Source organism: Acanthochromis polyacanthus, chromosome 7 (assembly GCF_021347895.1).
Source record: "Acanthochromis polyacanthus isolate Apoly-LR-REF ecotype Palm Island chromosome 7, KAUST_Apoly_ChrSc, whole genome shotgun sequence".
In the NCBI taxonomy this organism is placed as follows: Eukaryota; Metazoa; Chordata; class Actinopteri; family Pomacentridae; genus Acanthochromis; species Acanthochromis polyacanthus.
In genome coordinates, this window is record NC_067119.1 from 5,206,299 (window position 1) to 5,228,521 (window position 22,223).

Sequence of the window (22,223 nt, forward strand, 5' to 3'; positions counted from 1 at the left end):
AAATGAGCAGACTTTCATCGCTCTGCTGGAAAGAGCCAGAGTTTTCTACGATCCTCCTCCCAGTTTGCGACTAATGCATCTGTCTGTGGGCGACGAGACACGTTCAGACGATCAATCGCGGCTCTCTGGATGTTGTAGTTTGGGAAAGAGGTGATTGCAAGAAAGAAAAATGAAGTTTAAAGCAGCAAATGGACGAGAACCAACAAAGAGAGAGGCGCTAATGTATTTAAACGATCCCTGCTCCTCAGCCCGCTGCACAAAGTCGGTTAATGATTCTGCTAAAGAATGCGGCTAATTAGATTTTTCGTGATTGATTATTCTATCAGATGAAATCAATTGATAGTTTCGTCAATAAAATGTCAAACATGTGCCAAGTTATAGCCAGCACAAGCTTCCAGAGGCCAAAGAGACAAATTATAAATGGTTTGTTAGACAAGAGTGAAGATAAAACAAAGAAACTCTCACATATGAGAACACTAGAACCAATTTCTGGTACTTCCTGCTTGACGAATCAATTGATTTTCATAATTAAAATTTGCAATTTGAAAACAGACTGAATATTCAACATTTTTCCAAATATCTAAGGATCTTTTATTCTGTTTTTTGAGCAAAATCTAGACAAAATAAGTTAATTCAAAACCTCTTGCAGTCCCAATCTTGGGTCTTGAGCAAGCTTCTCAGTTGATCCGATTGGTTAAATGTCCCAAACTAATAGCCAATCAACACCAAAAGATGAATGGTAAAATGCAAGCTTAATAAAAAAATATGCAAAAAGATAGTCAATTTAGCAAAGTTTTGTCCTGAAGTTTGAAATTTTAACAGCAGGATTTCCATTTTTGGTGCAAAAATAGGTTAGAATATCGATTATCGGTCTTATTGATTTCTAAAAATTAGGTTTTGGTCCTTAGTCAGTGGGTCAAAAGATGCACAGAAATCTGTTTTAGTTGAGAAAGAACAAGAAGGCAATGTTTGGAAACAAAATTATTTTTAAAATGAGCCAGAAAAGAGAAGGAAATAACAAATGTCTGTTAAATGTTCAGCGTAACAGCCGATCAACATCAAAAGGTAAATGGTGAAACTTTAACTTAAAAAAATGCAAAAAGATAGATTTGCAAAGGCAATTCTGTAGAAATTTGTGGTGAAGTTTGAAATTTTGACATCAAAATTTCCATTTTTGGTGCAAAAATTGGTTTGGATATTCTCCTTGATTTCTAAAAATTTGGTTTTGGTCCTTAATCAGTGCGTCATAAAGGTGTTTATGAATCAACAAGGAAGAGCCACATGAGCCACAAAGGAGACAAAAGTCAGAACAGATGTCCATTACAAGTGTGTTGGAATGGAAAGAAATGATAGGAAGCAGCATTGTTATGGTGCATGGACAGTGTTTTTTTTTTATCTAAAGGGTTAAACAACATGGAAAATAGTGAATATAGCCTGCATGTAACCTCCATTCTGACAGCGGAATATCAGTGCAAACACCGCATGAACTGGGCTGAATGTTTGGACAACGGTTCGACTCACCACCAGTGAAAATCGCTCCAGTTGCCACTTCAAAGTCAACCATCTGCCGTAGCTTCTGTCGCCGCCGCAAACAGAGGACAGGCCAGGGTCGGATAAATATAGGCGCAGATCTTGGGAGACGACAGCATGCCTGACATTTCTGAGCAGAGGGAGCCACATTTGCCCATCACAACTATTGGCGTTTCGGTGGAGGAAGCCTGGCGGGTTCCTCGCTGCTCCGATCTGGCAGCGATCCGGAGGTGGCAGACGACTGCTCAGTACCAGTCGCTTCGTGCCATCGTATCACTGGAGGTCCTGTTATTCTTGGCTGAGCCGAGCGATTTCCCGCAGAGCGCCACCTGACCCGAGACTGTTTTTAGCTGCTCCGGCCGACCGGCACTAATGAACAGATAGTGAAAGGTGCACCGGGCCGGATTACGGACACGGCGCCAAGTCACGGTGCAGCAGAAACACACCTCTAGACCGAGATCCCCGAGTGCTTAGCATTAATCTGCGACCCGGTCAAGTCCTTTAACTGGTACAAGTCGACTCGCAGGTCTTTACAATCAGTCCGTCTGCTCTCTGGATGCTTCATATGACTCTGCAGCGCTCATCATTTCTTCTCAGGCACCTTGTAATCCAATTTCAGGTCCTGTCAAGCCTCTAAATGCAAGTCAGTCCTCACAGACATCAAATCTTATGACTGAGGTTGAGTCTTTTTGAGACTTTTGGAATGAAACAAGAACAAGAACCTGCCTCTTTTTTATATTATCAAAAAGTAATTTCAGATGTCGAAAACTGCTGGATATACAGTGATAATATTTGACAGTTTTCTTGCCTTCTTTGATGGTTACTGTATTGGTTTGTCCCTTGCAGCGGTTGGGTGTAACTGTAAGAAAACTTGAGGCCATATTCTCTCCTGTTCTGCTCTCCTTTGCCACATCCCACAAGAAACTACATATTCCAACATTTTGTTGTCTTTTGGTACAGAGGAACTACAAACTAGGCTTAAATGACATGCAAAAAAGAGACTTTAAATGCAATATCTGTCACAGTTCTAGTAGGAATGATCATATTTGCATCACTTTTCCACTAATAACGATGATAATGTGATTGTTGCTGCCTCATTTATAGGCTGGAGAATCTCTGTAGCATCAAATTCCTTCATTTAAAATAGTTTGTAGAGGCAATTTTACATAAGAACTGCAGCTCCAGCGATTTGGACATTGCACTTAGCCATACTGCAATTGTGATTCACTGTTCGGCCCTTCCACAGATCATACAAGTTGTGCAAATATCTTGTGTGCATTTGCTTGTTTTTCCTAGCAGTATTTGGTGCAATATCTTGGTAACGTCACCAAATATCACCTGCAGATAGAGGTCAACCAGTTATTGGATCAGAGAGTTTGCATTTTTGCAATTATTGGAATCGTTATATTTAAACAGATTCCTTAAACATGCATTAATCTCTCTATATCTGTGGTCACCATTCTGCTGCAAAGTCCCGCCCACAAGTCTATCTGATTGGCTACATGTAACAGCCTATAAATACTGAGAAGTAAATGCTAGAAAGTTCTGTTTTAATTAAACAACTGTGAAACATACAAACAAAGGAAGCTTTGTGTTGGAGTTTATGTTGTTCTGAGTTTTAGATTTTTACTGCAAATACACAGTTCCAAGTATCAGATATTAGTCTCCCTGATTAATCACAATCAGATTCAACTACCAAAACAACATATCCAACTTTCTACACACCAACTCTGCAACACCTGCAACCGAATCTTATTGGATTGAAAACAGCAAAGTTCTGTCTTCCAGAGCTCCAAAGTAGAAGAATAAAGTGGGAACTGTTAAAATCAAACCAAACTTCTCATAAAAACTTAATGAAAAATCAAAACTGTGCGTTTCAAGTCGAGTGGAGAAGCGTGCGGCGCTAAACGAGGTCAGATGAAGATCAGAGCGCTGAGTTTTCTGCTTCCCCATTTATCCCACCGCGTCCATAATGACAGTGCTGCTGCTCACATCAAGGTCCTGCAGGGTTCTGGCTGTGGTCTGGACCCGGCTCCAACCAGATGTTCAGGACGGCTATTCTGGACGTTTCCAAGCGCTGCGGTCGACGCTGCATCTGCAGAAACCCTAAACCTCGCTCTGGGGTTGTTTTCCAGCTCCTGATGAACATGAATGTAAATCAGCTCCGTTTAAACTCCCGCTGCGGTCCGACAAACGCTTCCTTAAACTCAAACAGCTGGATTTGTTCTCAGAAACGTTCACACCACCAAGAGCGGGGAATCGTGCTCGATTATCACGGGTTGTCATCTGCGGATACACGAACAAACAAACTTTACTTTGTCGACGGTTGCTTGTGGCGGTTGTTGAACTCGAGCTTCCCTGATTTATATGAAAGGTCACACTGTCGGTGCAGCTCTGCATGATGTTCAGATGTCAATACAGTAGAAACATCTAGAATCTGCAACCTGAATTCACTGAGAGGCCTCTGTTCTGGTGGTCATATGTCATGAATCCTGGTTATACGGCTGCTCAGTTGGGTTTTACATGTAAATTACTAAGAAGAGGCCAAGATTGCAAGGAAAAGAAACAAATCTATCATTCTTATTGGTCTCGATGTCATTTTACAAACCAGATTTATTGATGAAGATGCTGTATCTTTGCTAAAACACACTCCTGGACAGATTACTTCTAAAGAGAGTCTTACTTTGCGGAGAAATCGAAAGTAAAAGTCTAAATCATTGCACAACCTGCTCATCACACCAACCTTTTGCTTCAACTTTTACCTCCCACACGTGGGCATGCCCACTCTTGCACACTGATTTTGTAATAGCTGTTTTAGTGCTACCATTTTCACTTTTGCTTCCAATAAATGGATTAGATGACAAACAAATGAAAAAGAAAGTGGCGTACATGTTGAAGTAGCATAACGGCACATTTTGGCTGCAAATATTGTTAATTTTAATGCTTTTTTTTGGTCAGAAAAGGGTGAAAAATGTAAGTCAAAGCCCAAAATGACACCCTGAAATGTCTCATGTTATCTACAAGCCAAAGAGATTCATATTTAAGAGGTTGCAATCAGACAATTCTGGACTTTTTCTTAAAAAAAAAACAAAAAACATCACACAAACTGATTAATTACCGAACTATTAATTGCACTGCAACTAAAGACAACATTATTCCTTTCTGAAGCCGTTTCACTTCCATTTGTAGCTGTACACTCAAACCTATTTGCAGCGATAACCACAGATAAAAATAAAACTGAACAACAACTACTCACTGTCAAAACAAGCAGATAAAACGAAAGTGATTAGGCAAGGTTCCTTTATTACCCAACAGCAGCTGGTTAAATGTACTGAGGATGATATCACCTCACGGGAAAGCACCGGGGAAACTCGTGCTGAAAAGTACTTTCTGCTTCCCCGAGGCCGGAATCAATTCCAACCATCAGAAATGTCTTTTTTTAATGTCAGCTGCAGCCGATCTAGTGTGAAATCAAAAGACTGTGTGCAGCGCTGTTCAGCTGATGATACGAAGGAGCTGCAGATGTGTCACGTGAGGCCGCATTGATTCGTAGATTAACTCAGGATCAATACTCCTGCTTGTATTATTGATGAGTCATGTGAAGACGGATTTATTCTGTAAAACACGGCCGTGTGTGGGTGCTGATTTCCTTGCTGTGGTGAAGGAAGCTAATTTCTACCAGGACACCTACCTCCAAAATACACAAATTTACCTCAGAAACCCAGCTGTTTCCAACAAAACAACCATTAAATGCATTAAAATGACCCCAGCTGATGATAATTAACCAAATAATCAAGCCAAACCAAAGCAAGCTAAAGTAGAAAAGCTGCAACTGGTGATAAAAAGCAAGGAGAATGTGTGATTTATGACCTAAAATGCTCGATTTTGGTTGGTAAAGATGAAAACTGCTGATGAAGGAGGGTTCGTTTCTAGCAGGACAGATAGAAATTTATATCTTTCATCACTGTGTTGTCCACTGCACCTTCAAAATGCACGCATGTACCTTGGAAACCCCAATTTTTTCCAACAAAACAACCAAGAAACAACAAGAAAATGCACCAAAATGACCCCAACTTTTGATAATTAATCAAATTATTTAGCCAAATCAAAGTAATCTAAAGTAGAAAAGCTGCAAATGGTGATATTTAATTGGAGAGCATTTGATATGAAGCCTAAAATGCTTACTTTTTGTTGGTAAAGATGAAAACTGCTGATGAAGGAGGGTTAGTTTCCACTGGGACAGATGGAGATGTGCGTCTTTGTCACCGTTTGGTCCTTACTAACAACCATCGACCTCCAAAAATACACATATTTACCCTGGAAACCCAACTATTTCCAACAAAACAACCAGGAAATGCACCAAATTGACCCCGATTGACGATAATTAACCAAATAATTTAACCAAACCAAAGCAAACTAAAGGAGGAAAGCTGCAACTGGTGATATTTATCGGAGAATATTCGATATAAAGCCTAAAATGCCTAATTTTGGTGGGTAAAGATGAAAACTGCTAATGAAGGAGGTTAGTTTCTACCAGGACACATGGAGGCTTGAGTTTTTCATCAGCGTTTGGTCTTTATCAGCAAACATTCACCTTCAAAATACACAAACTGACCATGGAAACCCAACTATTTCAGACAAAACAACCAAAACACAACCAGAAAATGCACAAAGCTGACCCCGATTGATGATGATGAACCAGATTATTCAACCAAACTACAGTACAAAAGCTGCATTTCAAATTCTTTGTATAAAGCCTAAAATTTATGATTTTGGCGGGAAACTATGAAGACTTGCTTGTGAAAACTCCCTAAAGAGCTGAGACGGTGCTTTTTAACAAGGCGGGATTCTTCGAGGCAGGAATCCGTCGAAAAACTGTCACGTAAACATCAAGAGAGACTGTATTTGCATTTCACCGCCGCTTGAGAAAACACACTTTCTGCCGCCCGACGCCTCCTTCACGTCTGACTCGTCTGACTCGTCTGACTCCCAGAATGTTCGGCTGTCCACGCAGGTGATTTCACTGTAAAGTTTCTCATTAACTCGCGCTTATGCAACCGTTTCCTTTCACGCCGTGTGAGTCACCGCTTAGCAAAGCAGCATCTAAACGTCTACAAGTGGCTTCAGCAAAGACAACAGTCGCATCCCACTAAAAACAAAAACTTTTGCAGCCGAGGCCATGGGCGCTCTAAGCCGCCGCCGCTGTGGAAACAATCCAAATGCTGTCGAGTAAAGAAGTGCACCGGGGATGACAAAAAGCCCACCTACCCCCGAACAAAGGGGCTTTTCTCTCCACCCGGCCGGCCTTTGTTGCCAGACACCCGACTCCACCTCCCAGAGCTGCTATCTGCTAAAATCTGCCTGGCTTTGCTGCATGTGTGCAGTTGACACAACAGGGTGATAACACCTAATCTAAACACGCAATCTGATCAGCAGCCGGTCCTTGTGTTTCTCAGTTTCGTGTTGCAGGTTAGACAGAGAACGAAAACAAAAGCAGGCGTGGACAGACCTCGTCTCCGCTGGCCAGCCGGTGCGTGAGCTCCTTCAGGCTTCGCATCATCCTCTCATCCCTGAAGTCGTACGGGAAGGTTTCCGTCCACTCCGTCAGCAGCTGGAGGATCTTTGGAGCGATTTTCCTGATTCTCATCTGGGGAAACAGACGAGAAAAGCAATGAACAAATGAGAAAAAAAAAGCTAAAGCGTGGAGGAATCCATTAAAAGCACAATATTTCTTCCATTTCTAGTCAGATCATTCATCCTCTGGACCCCAAAAACAATAAAGAATAAGAAGCTGACACCATTTATCGGAGCCTGGAACAAGATTTCATCAGATTTCCAACTTTCTCACAGTCCTCGAACTACTCACCCTCTCTGATAGTTCATCAGAAACACTTCATTCTACAAAATTCACCAAAAATAAACCATTCGCACCAGCAAGATTGTGTAAAAAACAAAAAAATCTGCTCCCTTCAGTGCAACCATGAAGTCATTGGTGACTCAGCTGCAACCAACACTCACATGAGAAAAATTCAGGGAGTTTTTAGCTAAACTGGGCTGAGCTAGAAGCATATAGTCGACAACATATGGAAACAAGTCAAAAATATCAGTAGTTAAAAAATATATCGGTAAAATCATTTAAAAATTCACCAAAAATACAGCATTTGCAGTAAACAGATTCTGTCAAAAACAAAAATCTCTGCACTTATGCGTGAAACCGAGAAGCCATGAGTGACTCAGCTGCGATGAAGAATCACATTATAAAAATTCAGAGATTATTCAGCTGAACTGCAGGCAACGTTTGCACAGAGGTGACAGGAAACAAGTACAGACACAAATTTAAAAAGCAAATAGTAAAATATCATAATACTATAGTACAGTAGAGCCATCATTTTTCATTTCCAGTACTGGTAACAGTTTGGAAAATAGTTGTACATGTTGTTTCCAGGTTTTTTTTCAATCGTTGCAAAGAAAGTAATCACAGCAATTCAACTTTTTTTTTTTTAGTTTTTCAGGAATTACAACATTAAAACTGCATCAAAGTGCAGAAAAGACATTTTTTGGTTCTCTCTATTTCTAGTCTTGCTGGTTTTGCTGGTGGTTTTGGTAAAACTGCAGTGAAAACGATCTCACAGTGAGTAAAAAACACCCAGAAACTGCTTAGAGATCAAGAGGCTTGAAGAAGAAGAAGCTAGAAATTTGAACTAAAGCCGATTTATTTTCCTCTGAGTTTACCTTGTCGGCTTGAGGATCGCCAAGTCGCTGCTGCTCCATGCACAGGTGGCAAACTCTGGACATGAGTTCATACGGGTGGATGAAGAGGCGAGAGCTGAGCAGGAAGGTGAAGATGTACGTCCTCTGTGGAGAGCACAAAAATCACAATTCACAAGACGATCGTTGGGCCTTCAAAGCTTAAGAAATCTGAACTTTCTGAAGGGAATAGTGCCTGAGCAACAAAATATTTACAGAAAATAGCAAAGTGGCAGAGAGAAAACGCTCAATCCCTGATGTTTGGAATGAAAAATCAAAGGCAGAAAAAGAAAACGAAAGCGACTTTGGCACTGAACGGCGTCTCAGCGCTGCAGAGCTCCTCAGACAGAAGAAGAAAAACACCTTTGATGTAACTTTAAAGACAAATAAAACACAAAGGTATTAAAAAGAAAGAGCAAAACGTGATAAAAACAACACTCACATCTGGGTAGTAGTCCACAGTCGGGACCAGGTGGTGGATGAGGGCCTCCAGGGAGCCGGACGCCAGGTTGTTGTCATGGTAATAGAGGCCGGGGTAGCCCTCCTCCTTGCTCTGGTAGAGGTTCTTGTTGTAGCTGCTGGTGTTCAGCTGCCCCGAGAACGGTGGAGTCTGAGGCATGTTGTCCTGCGGGGAGAAGGAAGACGGTCGGTCAGAGCGTTATGGATGCTCGGCCGCAGACGCTGATGCAGGAACGGATCCGAAATTAGCTCTCAGACACAAACACTGGAGGTTTGTTTGGGAGACGGTTCGGACGCCGTCGACACCCTTTTCCTCCTCGGGACATTTTAAGGTTTCTGCTTTTTTTCGGTTTGGTTTGTTTGGTCGTACAAATAGAAGCCTGAAAATGAGTCATCTGGATCACACGGACGGAAGAATGGGCTTTTTATGGACACACTAAAGCCAAAAACACGACCTCAGAATCCCTAAAAACAAAACGCTCTTTAAGCTTTCGCTCTAGATCCTTCGCTGCGTCGTCAATGGGACGACTCATCGCTTCGAAAAGGTCACGACAAATGAAAGCACAACGAAAACGTGGAGGAGCTCGTGGGAGAGTCTGAAGGACGACGACTACAGGATCACGTTGTCTGTGCACGACACGAAGCGAGGAGTTTGTCTGAACAAATCGAGATGCATCATGGGTAGAACATGTGCAGGAGCATGTGTGCCGTCTGCGGCTTCAGCTAGCATCCATCCAAACGTTGCCATGGAAATTCACCAAACAGAATCCACAGATCACTTTGTCGGTAAATCACCAGACATGGTTCTTCCTGCAGAAAAGACAGAAAAATCACTTTGTATTTGCTGATTTTTGGGTGTTAAATGCACTTTTTTTCCCTCAAAGAATTGACTGAGAAATATTGTTTTAAATGTCGGAAAATGTAAAGTTCTGCTCAGATTTGGACTCCTGTTCACCATTTTCTTTTATTTGACACATTCCGATTCATATGTTTAACTGACATAGCTGATATAGCTCTTATATGGTTGCTTGTATCCAGACATTTTATCTTCTTGTTATACGAAGGACTTTTGCTGAAAACAACCCGTTTCAAATAGATCAATGTCAGACGTTTTTTTTCTACTTCCTGAAAGCCATATTGGACCCAGAAATGAACTCAATCAGACTTTAAAACTCAACACAAAGGGGACAAAAAAAAGGAAAAAACTTCAAGAAACTGCTTGAGGTGCAGAGGATAAACCCAGATTTGTCATTTCTGGATGATACTTTCAGAAAAACAGGACACGAACAAAAATAGAGCTTTACGTCGACTTTTTCGGTAGTGTTCAAGTAAAGGAGGTTTTCTTCGTGTCCGGAATGTAGAAGTCCGGAATATTCCACTGCACAGCAAATTGCTAATTATCATGAAATTAGCATCTGGATTCATCATTTTCCATTTTTTCCACTGTAGTTCCAACATAATACAGGAAGAATATCTACAATTTCATTTAGCAGACGCTTTTGTCCAAAGTGACGTACAACACAAGCAAGAATTCAGACATAAGGAAAAACCCAAATATATTAATGTCAAACGCGTTTCTACTTCCTCAAATCCATATTGGACCCAAAAAACAACTCAAACAGACCTAAAGCTCAACACCAGCACTTCTAACAGCCTTCTGACCGCTGAAAAGTTCAACAAACTGCTTGTGGTGCAGAGGACAAATCTAGTTTTGTCATTTCTGGATGATACTTTCAGAAAAAACAAGGCATATTCCACTGCAAATGCACCAACAAAATGCAAATAAACGAGCTTCTGTAGATTCATCATTTTCCATTTTTTCCACTATAGTTCCAACGTTATACAGAAAGAATATCCCAAATATATCAACATCAGATGTTTTTAACTTCCTGAAATCCATATTGGCCCCAAAAACCAACTCAGTCAGACCTAAAAAACACCGGCACTTCTCAGCGCCCCCTGACCTCTGAACCGGCTCCATCCAATGCCACGCTCATTCCTAACAAACACAAAGGGCTCTTTTCACTCTGGTTGGGGGTCGTGGAGATCCCACCCCCTCATCCACCCGACAGCACGCTGCCCCGGTGTCAGGAAGCCTCGGAGGCCGAAGCACTGCAGCGCTATGCCAGGAGGTAGGAGCTGCACCTGCCCGCCCACACTGGCAAAAAGAACAACAAACATGTGATGGTTTGAGAAGAAATAAAAGCACAAAGATGCAGTAAACATCAGCTGATGGGAGATTGGGCGAGTTTAACCTTTGGAAAAACAAATCACAAGACGCCAGAAAGCCTCACAGAAAGCCTCCGCCCACACGAGGCCAACCACACATGCCGCTCCAGAATGCCACGCGTGCACGCTCCGACCGGCGCTTTCATTCAGACAGACGGCCGCGGATATTTCCATGTGAATAGCGAGTGCCGTGGAGTCATCGGCCCGAGCATCTGCCGCACCATGTGGCCTCCCTGCAGAGAGGGAGAGGACATCACGAGTCCCGTTTAAGGGCACAGACGAGGGAAGCCCTGACGGAAAGCGAGCATCTCCTCTGCTGAACTTCAGCTGCTCTTTGCCGCGTTTCAGCCACAGATGAATCGAAGTTTGTTTGCGGCTAAGCGACGCCCCGAAGCGCCATCAGAGCCGCAGATGTCCACAGAGCAGATCCTCAGCAGCAGCAGGTGATCGAGGGCTGAGAACACGAGACCCTCGGAGTTCCCAGCTGGGATGCGAACAGGATTTCATGTGTCCTGAACGCCGGGGGGCGGGTGTCATAAACCGGATCCCATTCAGGCTTTAACAGCAGACAAAATAAACAATCACAGGAGGACATCTGGAGCTGGAATATCTGCTGTTTTTCCTCAAACTTTGCAGACTAAGAAGCGAATTATTAATGGTTTACTAAAAACGTTAATCGCTTTTGGGTGTTTTTTCACACTTTCACTCACTGTGGGCTCATTTTTCACTGCAATAAAATCCTGCTCCTCTATGGAAACAGAACAAAGATGACTACATGTATAGAAAACTCAGATCATACAAAAGAAATAACTAAATTTTAATTTTGATTATTTATTTTACAAAAATTTGAAAAAAAAACCTCACTAAAATCAACATGTAGAACATTTTCCAAGTGCCAACAGGTGTTACCAACACTGGAGAAATCAAAAAAGTATTAAAATATTCTACTATTTACATCTTTTGATTCGTTTCTATATTTTTTTGCGTAACTGCTCTGTGCAAACACTGCCTGCAGTTCATCCAAAACTCAGAATTTTTGCCGTGTGAATGTTGGTCGCAGCCATGTCTAAGACGGCTTTACAGTTGCCCAAAGGAAAGTAGAATTTTTTGTTTTTTAAAGAACCTGATAAGAGTAAACGCTTTATTTTTGGTGATTTTTTTTTTTACACAATTTTAAGCATAGATCAGGGTAAGTTTCAGTCAGAAAAGCTCAGTAGTTCAAGGAAAGTTGAAAATCTGACATTTTGTTCTGTTTTTACAGGTTCTAGTGATAATAAATTATTTTTGTTATTTCTTTTAAAGAAATAGTTTATTTTTGATGATTTTCTTTAAATGAGAAATGTAAAAAAAACACTGCTTTTGGTGAAATATGATGATTTTAAGCTCAGATTTTTTGTTTGTTTTTGTTGCTGAATGAATGACCTGACACAGACGAGTAGTTCAAGGACTGCCTGAAAGCTTAAAATCTGTCATTTTTTTTGTTTTTACGCGTTCTAGTGATAATAAACTGTTATTCTGTGATTTCCTTGAATTAAATATTGGCTTAAACTGTCTATTTTTGATGATTTTCTTGAAATGAAGCATGTAAAATAAAGTGATTTTGTTGAAATAACATGATTGTAAGCTAAGATTTGGTTAATTTTCACAAATGACCGGAATGTGAGAGATGAGCAGTTGAAGGACTCACTGAAAGTTGAAAATCTGACATTTTTTTCTGTTTCTACGGTTTCTGGCTCTGATTAATGGTGCAATTCTGGTGAATTTTTAAAGATAACATGAATTTCAAAGTGGAAAATTTGTGGATATGGGGTTTCTTTGTCATTTAGTAGATTTTAAATAAGGTGAATATGCATCTTTGTGTGATCTGAGCTGCCTAAAAATCTCATTCCCACACACACACACACGGTGCAAGAATGTGGTTCATAAAATCTAATATTGCAACAAGCTGTTCTGAAGCTTGGGTAAAGTTACGTCACTCCGCCTCTCTGATGTCTCCCAACACAGTTCAGATTAATCTCATGCTGCCAGGGACAGGTGGAGCTTCTTTGAAGATAAAAGCTGTCTGTCCGATACAAAAAAAAAAACGGGACAGAGGACACCCAGAGATCAGATGTTCAACTCTGTCCTCGTCTCTAATCTCTGTCTGCTGTATCAGAGCAAAAACAAGCCGGTTTTAACCGTTTGTGGTCTCATTTCAAGACGTATTTCCACTCTAAGGTGAGGAGTTTGCTTGAAAATGCACACGTAAAGCCAAGATTGAGGTTTTAGTTGCAGAAAATCGGGGCTATTTTTGCCGTTTTGTTTGGTTTTTGTCACCAGAATCCCTAAAAACCAAGACACTGGTTTCCATTTGACTCCCAGGTGTCGTGTTGTAGTATTTGCGGTATTTGTAGTAACAACGGAGGGAGCACATGTGGAGTCCTGGAGCACGCTGCCGTTGGTTTTAGCGCCGCTGCTGACTGGGTGGCAGCTGATGGTAAACAAACGGACTCTGCTGGGGTTTGTTTAGGTTGGACGGATGGTTTTAATTAGAGCCCGAGTGTTCGCAGCCATCTGAAGAGGCTGGTGAGGACTTAAAAACAGAGGAGAGCCACATTCCTGGTCTGTTTCCGCTGGTTTAAGGGCTTAGAAACAGTTTAAGAATCCCCAAACCTACACTAGAGCTGCAAAGATCCATCGATTAGTTGATAACTGTTACACAAACCACCATCTATTGTGATAATTGAGTCAGTTTTTAAGAAATCAAGTCTTATTTCATCGTCTCCAGCTTCTTAAATGTGAATATTTTCTGGTTTCTTTCCTATTCTGTGACAATACATGGAAAATCTTTGGATCTGTGGACAAAACAAGACATTTGAAGACATCATTTGGGCTTTTGTCTACCATTTTGTACCTATTTCTGACACTAAATTGCAAACTTATTCAACACAAATTAATCTAAATCATAATGTCTGTTAGAAAAATCTAAATTAGGCCTGTCCCCCCAGTCCTTTATGACAGTAAGCTGTTAATTAATTCATCAGTTTGGGTCATTTTTTAAAGAAATAAAGTCTAATTTCTCTGATTCCAATTTCTTAAATGCCAATATTTTCTGGTTTCTTTCCACTTCTGTGACAATAAATGGAATATCTTTAGATTTGTGGAAAAAAAACAAGACATTTGAGGATGTTATTTGGGCTTTTGTTTACCATTTTTCACCATTTTCTGACACTAAACTTCAAACTTGACAACAACAAATGGATCTCAGTCATATTATCTGTTAATATCTCCGACTATAAGTTGGTAATTGGTCGGTTTGAGCATTTTCTAAGTCAAAAAAAGGCAAATTTCCCCAGTTCCAACTTCATAAATATGAGTATTTTCTAGTTTCTTTGATTCTCTATGGCAGTAGACTGAATATCTTTGGATTTGTGGACAAGACGAGACATTTAAGGACGTCATTTAGGCTTTTGTTTACCAGTTTTTGCCATTTTCCGACACTAAACTCCAAACTTGATTACAAAAATCTCAATCGCAACATCCAACAGTATATTTGACAGGAAGTTGGTTGTTGAATAATCAATTCAAGTTATTTTTTTAAGGACAAAAAGGTCAAATTTCTCAGATTCTAGTTTCATAAAGATGAGTACTTTCTAGTTTTGTTGCTTCTCTCTGGCGCTAAACTGAATATCTTTGGATTTATGGACAAAATGAGACATTTGAGGACGCCATTTGGGCTTTTGTTCACCATTTTTTGACACTTCATAGACCAAAGAACTAGGCCAATAGTGAAGACAATGGAAAGAATTGTTAGTTGTAGCTGTCACCCACCATCTTTAACCTTTATCCTACTATCAACGCTCTTGCAGACATTGTTCTCTACCTTGAAGAAGCTAAAGATGTGTTTTGAGACTTTCTTAGATGATCCTCTAACCGAAGAGCAAACAACCCAGGAATGAAACCTCGGACCTTTAATTCCGATCACGTGAAGTGAAACAGCGGCTGAATCGAGGGATTTTTTTTTTCCAGTTCCAGGCCATGATTCACTGAAAGGCTGCAGAAATGTCAAAATATTTCCCTTCCTTTGTCCTGCGGCGACGTTTGGAAACACAGAAGGGCAGCGGCGGCTTTAAGAGCACCGAAACCTCCTCGGGCAAATGTCACATTAGGAAGCAGAAAAAAAAACCCGGCGTTGATGTAAAAATCCCCTCCAGGCTGCGGAACCGTCAGCGACACGAGCTTCTCAGGTAATTCAGCCGCCGGGTGTCTGGGCGAAGCCGCTCCCTGGAGGGACGATGATGAAAATACGAGCTTTTAGAGACGCAACGGGGGGCTTTTCTCGCCCTGCCTGGACGGTTAATGATGGGCAGACATCGGCAGCTCACAGGCTGTAAACCAGGGGTATCAAACATGAGGCCCGTGGGCCAAAACCGGCCCCCCAGAGGGTCCAATCCGGCCCGCAGGACAACTTTTCAAAGTGGAAAAGTTAAATTTTAAAACTGTAAATTTAAAATAATTTCCAGTTGTTTTGATCAGAAAGTAAAATAGATTGTTCTTTTGTCCTTTTGCGTCTCATTTTTATAATATTTTGTCTTGTTTTTGTCTGACTTTTGTTGTTTGTCTCATCTTTTCTGTTGTTTTGTTTCTCGTTTTTGTCATTTTGTGCATCACTTTTGCAGTATTTTGTCTCGTTTTTGTCCGTTTATGACTGACTTTTGATGTTTGTCTCAATTTTTGTCTCGTTGTGTAATTTTTTGTCTCGTTTGTCATTTTGTGCATCGCTTTTGTAATATTTTGTCTGTTTTTGTCTGACTTGTTTGTCTCATCATTTTTGTTGTTTTGCTTCTTGTTTTTGTACTTTTGTGTTTCCTTTTGTCTCACTTGTGTCGTTTGTCTACTTTTATGTCATTTTGCATCTCATTTTTGTAATATTTTTCTTGTTTTTTCCATCTTATGTCTCAGCTTTTCTGCTGTTTTGTTTCCTTTTGCCTCGCCTGTATTTTTTTCATCATTTTTGTCATTTTGTGTTTTGCTTTATTCATTGTTTTGTGCCATTTTTTCGTCTCATTCGACCATTTCTTTGTCGCTTTGTAACTTTTCTTTTTAATTCTGTCTCTTTTTTGTTTTGTTTTGTGTCATTTGTCTCGTTTTTTGTTTCATTTTGCTCCTCGTTTTGTCATTTTGTTAATCATGTTTGGAGTATTTTGTCTCTTTTTGTTGTTTTATGACTGACTTTTGATGTTTGTCTCAATTTTTGTCTCGTTTGTGTAATTTTTGTCTTGTTTTGTCATTTTGTGCATCACTTTTGTAGTATTTTGTCTCTTTTTGTTGTTTTTTGTCCTTTTATGACTGACTTTTGATGTTTGTCTCAATTTCTGTCTCGTTTGTGTAATTTTTTGTCTTGTTTTTGTCATTTTGTGCATCACTTTTGTAGTATTTTGTCTCTTTTTGTTGTTTTTTTTGTCCTTTTATGACTGACTTTTGATGTTTGTCTCAATTTTTTTCTCGTTTGTGTAATTGTCTTGTTTTTGTCATTTTTGTGCATCACTTTTGTAGTATTTTGTCCTGTTTTTGTGTCTTTATTGTCTGACTTTTGCCAATCCTGAGAAATGCAGTTCGGGTAAAGTTCTGCAATGTGGGAAAACCTCCTTAAAAGAAAAGCTGGAGCCATAGAAATGAGAATCTGAAGAGAAAAGGTGGATTGTTTTGGACTAAAGCATGACGGTGTGGCAGCAGGGGAGTGGCAGTAAATCATCCGCCCCCCCCCTCCGCTCCGTAAACACCGAGAAGGTCCGAGGAATCCCACTCATCCGTGGCCGGAGGAAATGAGGGTGAGAAATATCCGAGTGGCTGCACAAGGAGGGTGAGCAGCCCAAACACAGACGGCTCATTGGCAGCGTCGTTTGAAGCCGGTGTGTGGTCACCAGCGCTGAAAACCGAGGCGAGCAAAATTCCAACCGCAGCACACTATCAAGCCAATTACCAGAATACAGCTTTGGTGTTAAGTCTGGACCCATTATCACAGGTTTGGAGCGGAAACAGACTCCAAACGAAACAGAGAGAGATCAGAAAGGAAGGTTTACCACCAGGGAAGCCTTGGTAATGCAGCTAAAGTTTGTTCAAAGCCGCATAAGTTTACTTCAAATTATAGCAGAGATGCTACAGTTTGCAAGGAAATGCAATAAGTCACACTAAAAAAAAGTTATAATTCTGTGAAAATCTACAAAGTTCAAAAACTATAAGACTGTGAAAATATCCGTAAAATAATTAGGCTTTTAGCAGATTTAAATACAGTAGAGTAGTGTTATTTTATAGTAGAAAATACAGTAAAGTTTGCATTGTTTTTTTGAGTTATGACAACTTGTAATTGTAATTACACCACAAAAGGAAATTTTGCTAAAAATCTGAAATTAATCTTTTAGAAAAATGTAAAAAAAAAAAAAAAAAAACTGTTAAAAAAGGAAAAATTGTTTGAAAAAATTAAACTAATAAAAATTATTTTAAAAAACCTACAAATATCTGTAAAATAAAAGTCTTTATTTAAAGTATAAAAAGACAGTAATAAAAACAATAAACATCTGGGTGGAAAAATTGACAACTTCCATTTGCATAGCGTAAAAATAAATAGTTTTAAAGAAAAAAGGGAATCTGAAAGATTTTCATAAAAAACAAAACTGTGAAATAATGTCAAATAAAAAAATAAAGAAAAAAGCAAATATCTGTAAATTAAGATTAAGAAAATGTTAAACACTGTGGGGGGGAATGCAAACATTTGTAAAACTAATAGTATATTTTGTTGATTAAATACAGTGGTACTGTGTAATTTTACAGTTAAACCTGTTTTATAAAAATCATTTTTATTTGTGAAAAAAAATTCTTGATGTGAATATTATTTACAGTGTGTGATTTCTTTTTTTCACATTTAAAGATTAAATTATTACATTTTCCTGCTATTTTTCTAGAACAAAATGGGTAAATCTCTAAAATAACTGTAAGCCTTTATAAAAAATACTTTTAAAACTGTTAAAACCATTCATTTTTTTACAGTGCAGGCTGCATATGTTGGAACTGAACACTTTCACGCCATAAATCGCTCTAATAAAGAGGAAAAACTGACATCAAACATGAAATCTGGGTCACGTAACACAAAAATGATCAGCTTTACCTCAATCTGCCATCAAGGACTTCTCTTTCAAGCTGCTTTTTCTCCCAGAGTGCAGCGAAATCCTCCCATTTATCAGCCTGATTAGCACGTAATAATAAAAACACACACACGACCCTAATATCCCTGCAGGCTGCTCTAAAATTACATAAACTATTAGAGCAGCTGAACATCTGCCAAGCGCCTCCTCCAGCATCCAGCAGCAGCACATCAGAGCGCTACACCTCCACCTCCTCCTCCACCTCCCTCTGAGTGCGTTTACACCAGCGCCGGGGTGTTTTCACAGGAGGGAAATGTTTGCAGCTGCTGCAGGGGCGCTAAAAAAAAAAAAAAAAAAAAAAATCACAGCTTCCACGTAGGATTCTGTCACCTGGTATCATCAGTCTGCATAAATCCAGCCGAAACCAACACTCTGGGATGATTTTACAGCTTCTACTGATGGTTTTCTAACCAAGCTGAGACATTTACCAACAAACCGGGACTCAAACACAAGTTTAGGCGGAGATGAATGGCTGGAAACTTCAAAATATGAAAGAAAATCAGCGTGCTGAGTGAATCTGAAGGTCAAATCATGAACAAACTGGTGGAAAAGTGGACGTTTTTGCACATCGGGTTACTCAGAGATTATCTAAACCTAAATTTATGACGCACGTGACACTTAAGTATAATTTTAACAGCCTTTGGCAACTTTTCAATCATATTTTGCTCCAAAAAATGCTCAGTACTCAACTGTAAAACCTCTATCTGCAGCAAAGAAGCTTGTGATACAGTAAATCAGCTACCAACTAGAATATTTTGTCAATTTAAGCCCAGTTTTCTCAGCTGTTTCACCTGCAAATCATGACACTCAGCTTGAACAGACAGGCTATAAACACACTTTTCTTTAATCACCAAAGCATCAGCAGCCTCCCCTTATTTTATCCACCTTTATATGACTTCTAGCACCAAATTTGAGCCTCCTGTCGCCATATTTCACCATAGTAAACGTCCCATTTCCACACAAAGCCTCTAGTGTTTGTACACAAACCACCGCAGCGCACAGAAGCAGCAGCAGCTGTGTGATCCACAACAATAAGTCATTCAGGCGTTTCCAGAGGAGGTAACCTCACATTTTCTGCGCACCAGCGTCCTGCCAAAGCACCAATAAACGGATTTAACGTGTCAGCACATTAAGGAAACCCCCGAAGCACGCTTGTAACGCAGAACAGAGCGGAGCAGGAGTTATTCAGGAGAGATGCGGGATTAACTTCACTGATCCCTCACTGTCTTGTAGAGGAGGAAAGACTGTGACTGAGGGAGGGAGGGGAAGGGAATCCTCTTAGCCAGAAGGTAGTGGGGGTTAAAAATAGTTCGACATTGACACTGATTTCAAAAATCCAATTTATGGGGTAAATATTGGGGCGAAATGAGCCAATTTAGGGATCATCACCTCTGGTTTGTGTCGATTTTAATACATGAAAGTCAACAAAAACGCACAGAAAACACAAACACACTGCAGCAGAAAGACTAAAAAGTCTAAATTAACTCGTAATATTTCAGAAAACAGACAGAAAGCAGGAGGTCAGGTCATCTGTGTCGTCCATGGCTGGACATGAAGTGCGCTCTTTCCACCACCTGCGCGCATTTTGGAGAAGCTCCGTCTCCAAAACAACGCAGCATTCAATAAAAGAATGAAATAAAATCACCAAACAGAGGAGAATCACAAATAAATCTGACCGTCTCACCTCAAAAAGCAGTAATCCAGGTGCGTAATTTGTCCCCAAATCCGTGCGTAAAAAGCCGAGGCTTTGCTCCGTTTTTGTCTCTTTTACACGTGAATAAACCGACGTGGCGAAACGCAACAGTCCGTCTCCTCACTGCGGCATAACTCGGGTGTGAACGAGCCCAGAGCCAGACGTGTATTCCCGGTTTCACTTCGGCCGCGAGTCGCTTCGGAAGAGATCGATCCGCCTGAATGAACGAGAGCTCCGGCTGTGCTTCTGCAGCTCCGCCGCCGCCTTCGGTCGTCTGAGCTCCGGAGCCGCGACCAGCCTGAAGTCTACAGAGCGAGGGGGGAGGCAACAGCCAATCAGAGCACAGCACTCACCCCTCCCTCCCCCCCCTCCTCCTCCTTATGTGGATTCCAATTTCATTTCTCTTTCCCTTTCTCCAGCTCCGTTTCACTTAAAGCTTGAGGTGTTTTCCGTCACATCATCCTCCCTCTGACAGTAAAATAACAACCCAGAGGGACTTTTACAGGGACATTATTAAATTAAAGATTAAAAAAAATGATTGATTTACATCAGGGTGTCAAACTCATTTTAGTTGAAGGGAAACATTCAGCCCACTTTGATCTCACATGACCAGAAAAACCACAAAATAAAAACCTATAAAAAATAAAAAAAAACAACTCCAAGATTTTCCTTTGTTTTAGTGCAAAAACGTAAAGCTCACAGTTTATCTATGAAGGAACAAAACATTCAGTCGCAGGTATCTGGAACTGAATGATGTATTTTACTGTAAGATCAAAACGACAAAAGTCAGACAAAACAAGACAAAATATTAAAAAAACAAGACACAAGATGACAAAAAATCAGACAAACAAAACAAAAAAGAAACAAAAAAATGACAAAAAGTTACAAAGTAACAAAATATGGACAAACAACAAGAAAGAGACAAAAAAATTACACAAATGACACAAACCAGACAAAAGCAAGAAACAAAATGACAAAAAAAAATGAGGTAAACAACACGAAACAAAGCAGAGACAAAAAATTCGACAAAAAAAAATGCTCAGAAGACAGTGGAGATGAGGATGGACTTCAGGAAAGCCCCAGCCCGATACACAGTTCTACACCACCATCATGAAGTCCATCCTCATCTCGTCCATCACCGTGTGGTGCCAGGAACAGACAGACTACAGAGCATTGTGCTGAGAAGGTGATCGGCCTCCAAGACTCAGAGGCGTGCAGATCGGATCGCAGCCGACCCTTCTCACCCTGGACACGAACCTTTGGAGCCACTTCCCTCATACAGGAGGCTACAGTCCATACGGACCAGAACCTCCCAGCACAAAATCAATTTCTTCCCCTCAGCTGCCGGACTTATGAACCATTAAATAACCTCCATTTACAGTCACTTTGTTCTTTTTGCTTGCACTCATTCTGGTTGCACTGTTCTGTTCTGGGAAAAATGATGACAACCATTTTTGCTTGCTCTTTTACTATTATTATTAAATGTAACATTTAAATGTAACATTTAAAGCCATGTATACGATTCAGGCCAAACGTGGGGAAGCCGGATGAAATTTTTGCAAAAAAACAAACAAACATATATATCGTGGCTTCACTGGTACAGCAAAAGAAACATGATTATGATATGAGGGATCGCTCATCAGAATACATCCTTACTGTCACTGTCAGGCACCTGTACATTTAAAATTTAATAATGTATAATAAAAATATATATAGGACATTTTATTATACATACATATATATATGATTTCTATTAGTAGATTTGTTTAAAATATGCTACAGTGGGTACCAGAGACTCAGATGCAGGAAATGAATGAGTAGACAGATTTGAAACAACAACAAATTTATTCACAGAACCAGGAAGAATACAGAACTGTACAACTCAGGGGGATGACTACAGATGATTTTCCTTCACCCATCAGAATCCACGGAGGACCAGGAGCAGACCAAGGAGCCGGAAGAGTCTGGTAACCAACAGCAACGTCCGGCATCAAACGACGACTGACGACGGATTTTATAGGACACCAGGACCTGATTAGCTGGCCTCCACCTGCACATGATCTGCTGATGACAGATGACACACACCTGGACTCATCAGCACAGCACACACCTGTAGGAGAGAGAGAGAGCCCTACAGCTCAAAGCCTAAGCTGTGGCTGTAACAAAACATGTGACTTTGCATGTTTTAACGCCTTATTTTGAAAGAAGTTAACACATTCTTGCCATCTGCAGATTGCACTTTATAGAAAAGAGCCTTTATTTGTCACGTTGAGATAAAACAGAATAAAATGTTCACTCTCCAGACTTTACAGTCGAGCCTGGAAGTTCCCTGATCTCAGACCAGCTCTGTGTCCCAGCAGGACCACACATTCATCATGCCTGTT

The 22,223-nt window shown here is 40.4% G+C and overlaps 1 protein-coding gene across 2 annotated transcripts in view; it reads right to left on the minus strand.

Moving 5' to 3' along the window:
- rasgef1ba (RasGEF domain family, member 1Ba) overlaps positions 1-22,223 on the minus strand; it is a 169,998-nt gene that overhangs the window by 24,970 nt on the left and 122,805 nt on the right. The window contains exons 1-4 of one of the 2 annotated variants that reach the window (XM_051950396.1): positions 19,831-20,126; positions 8,720-8,902; positions 8,263-8,385; positions 7,040-7,177 (exon numbers count right to left, since the gene is read on the minus strand). In XM_051950396.1, coding sequence (XP_051806356.1) covers positions 7,040-7,177; positions 8,263-8,385; positions 8,720-8,896 — 438 coding nt within the window. In that variant the 5' untranslated portion in view covers positions 8,897-8,902; positions 19,831-20,126. Of the gene's footprint in view, positions 1-7,039; positions 7,178-8,262; positions 8,386-8,719; positions 8,903-19,830; positions 20,127-22,223 lie in introns of those variants that run through there. The other variant, XM_051950397.1, reaches the window with a different exon arrangement.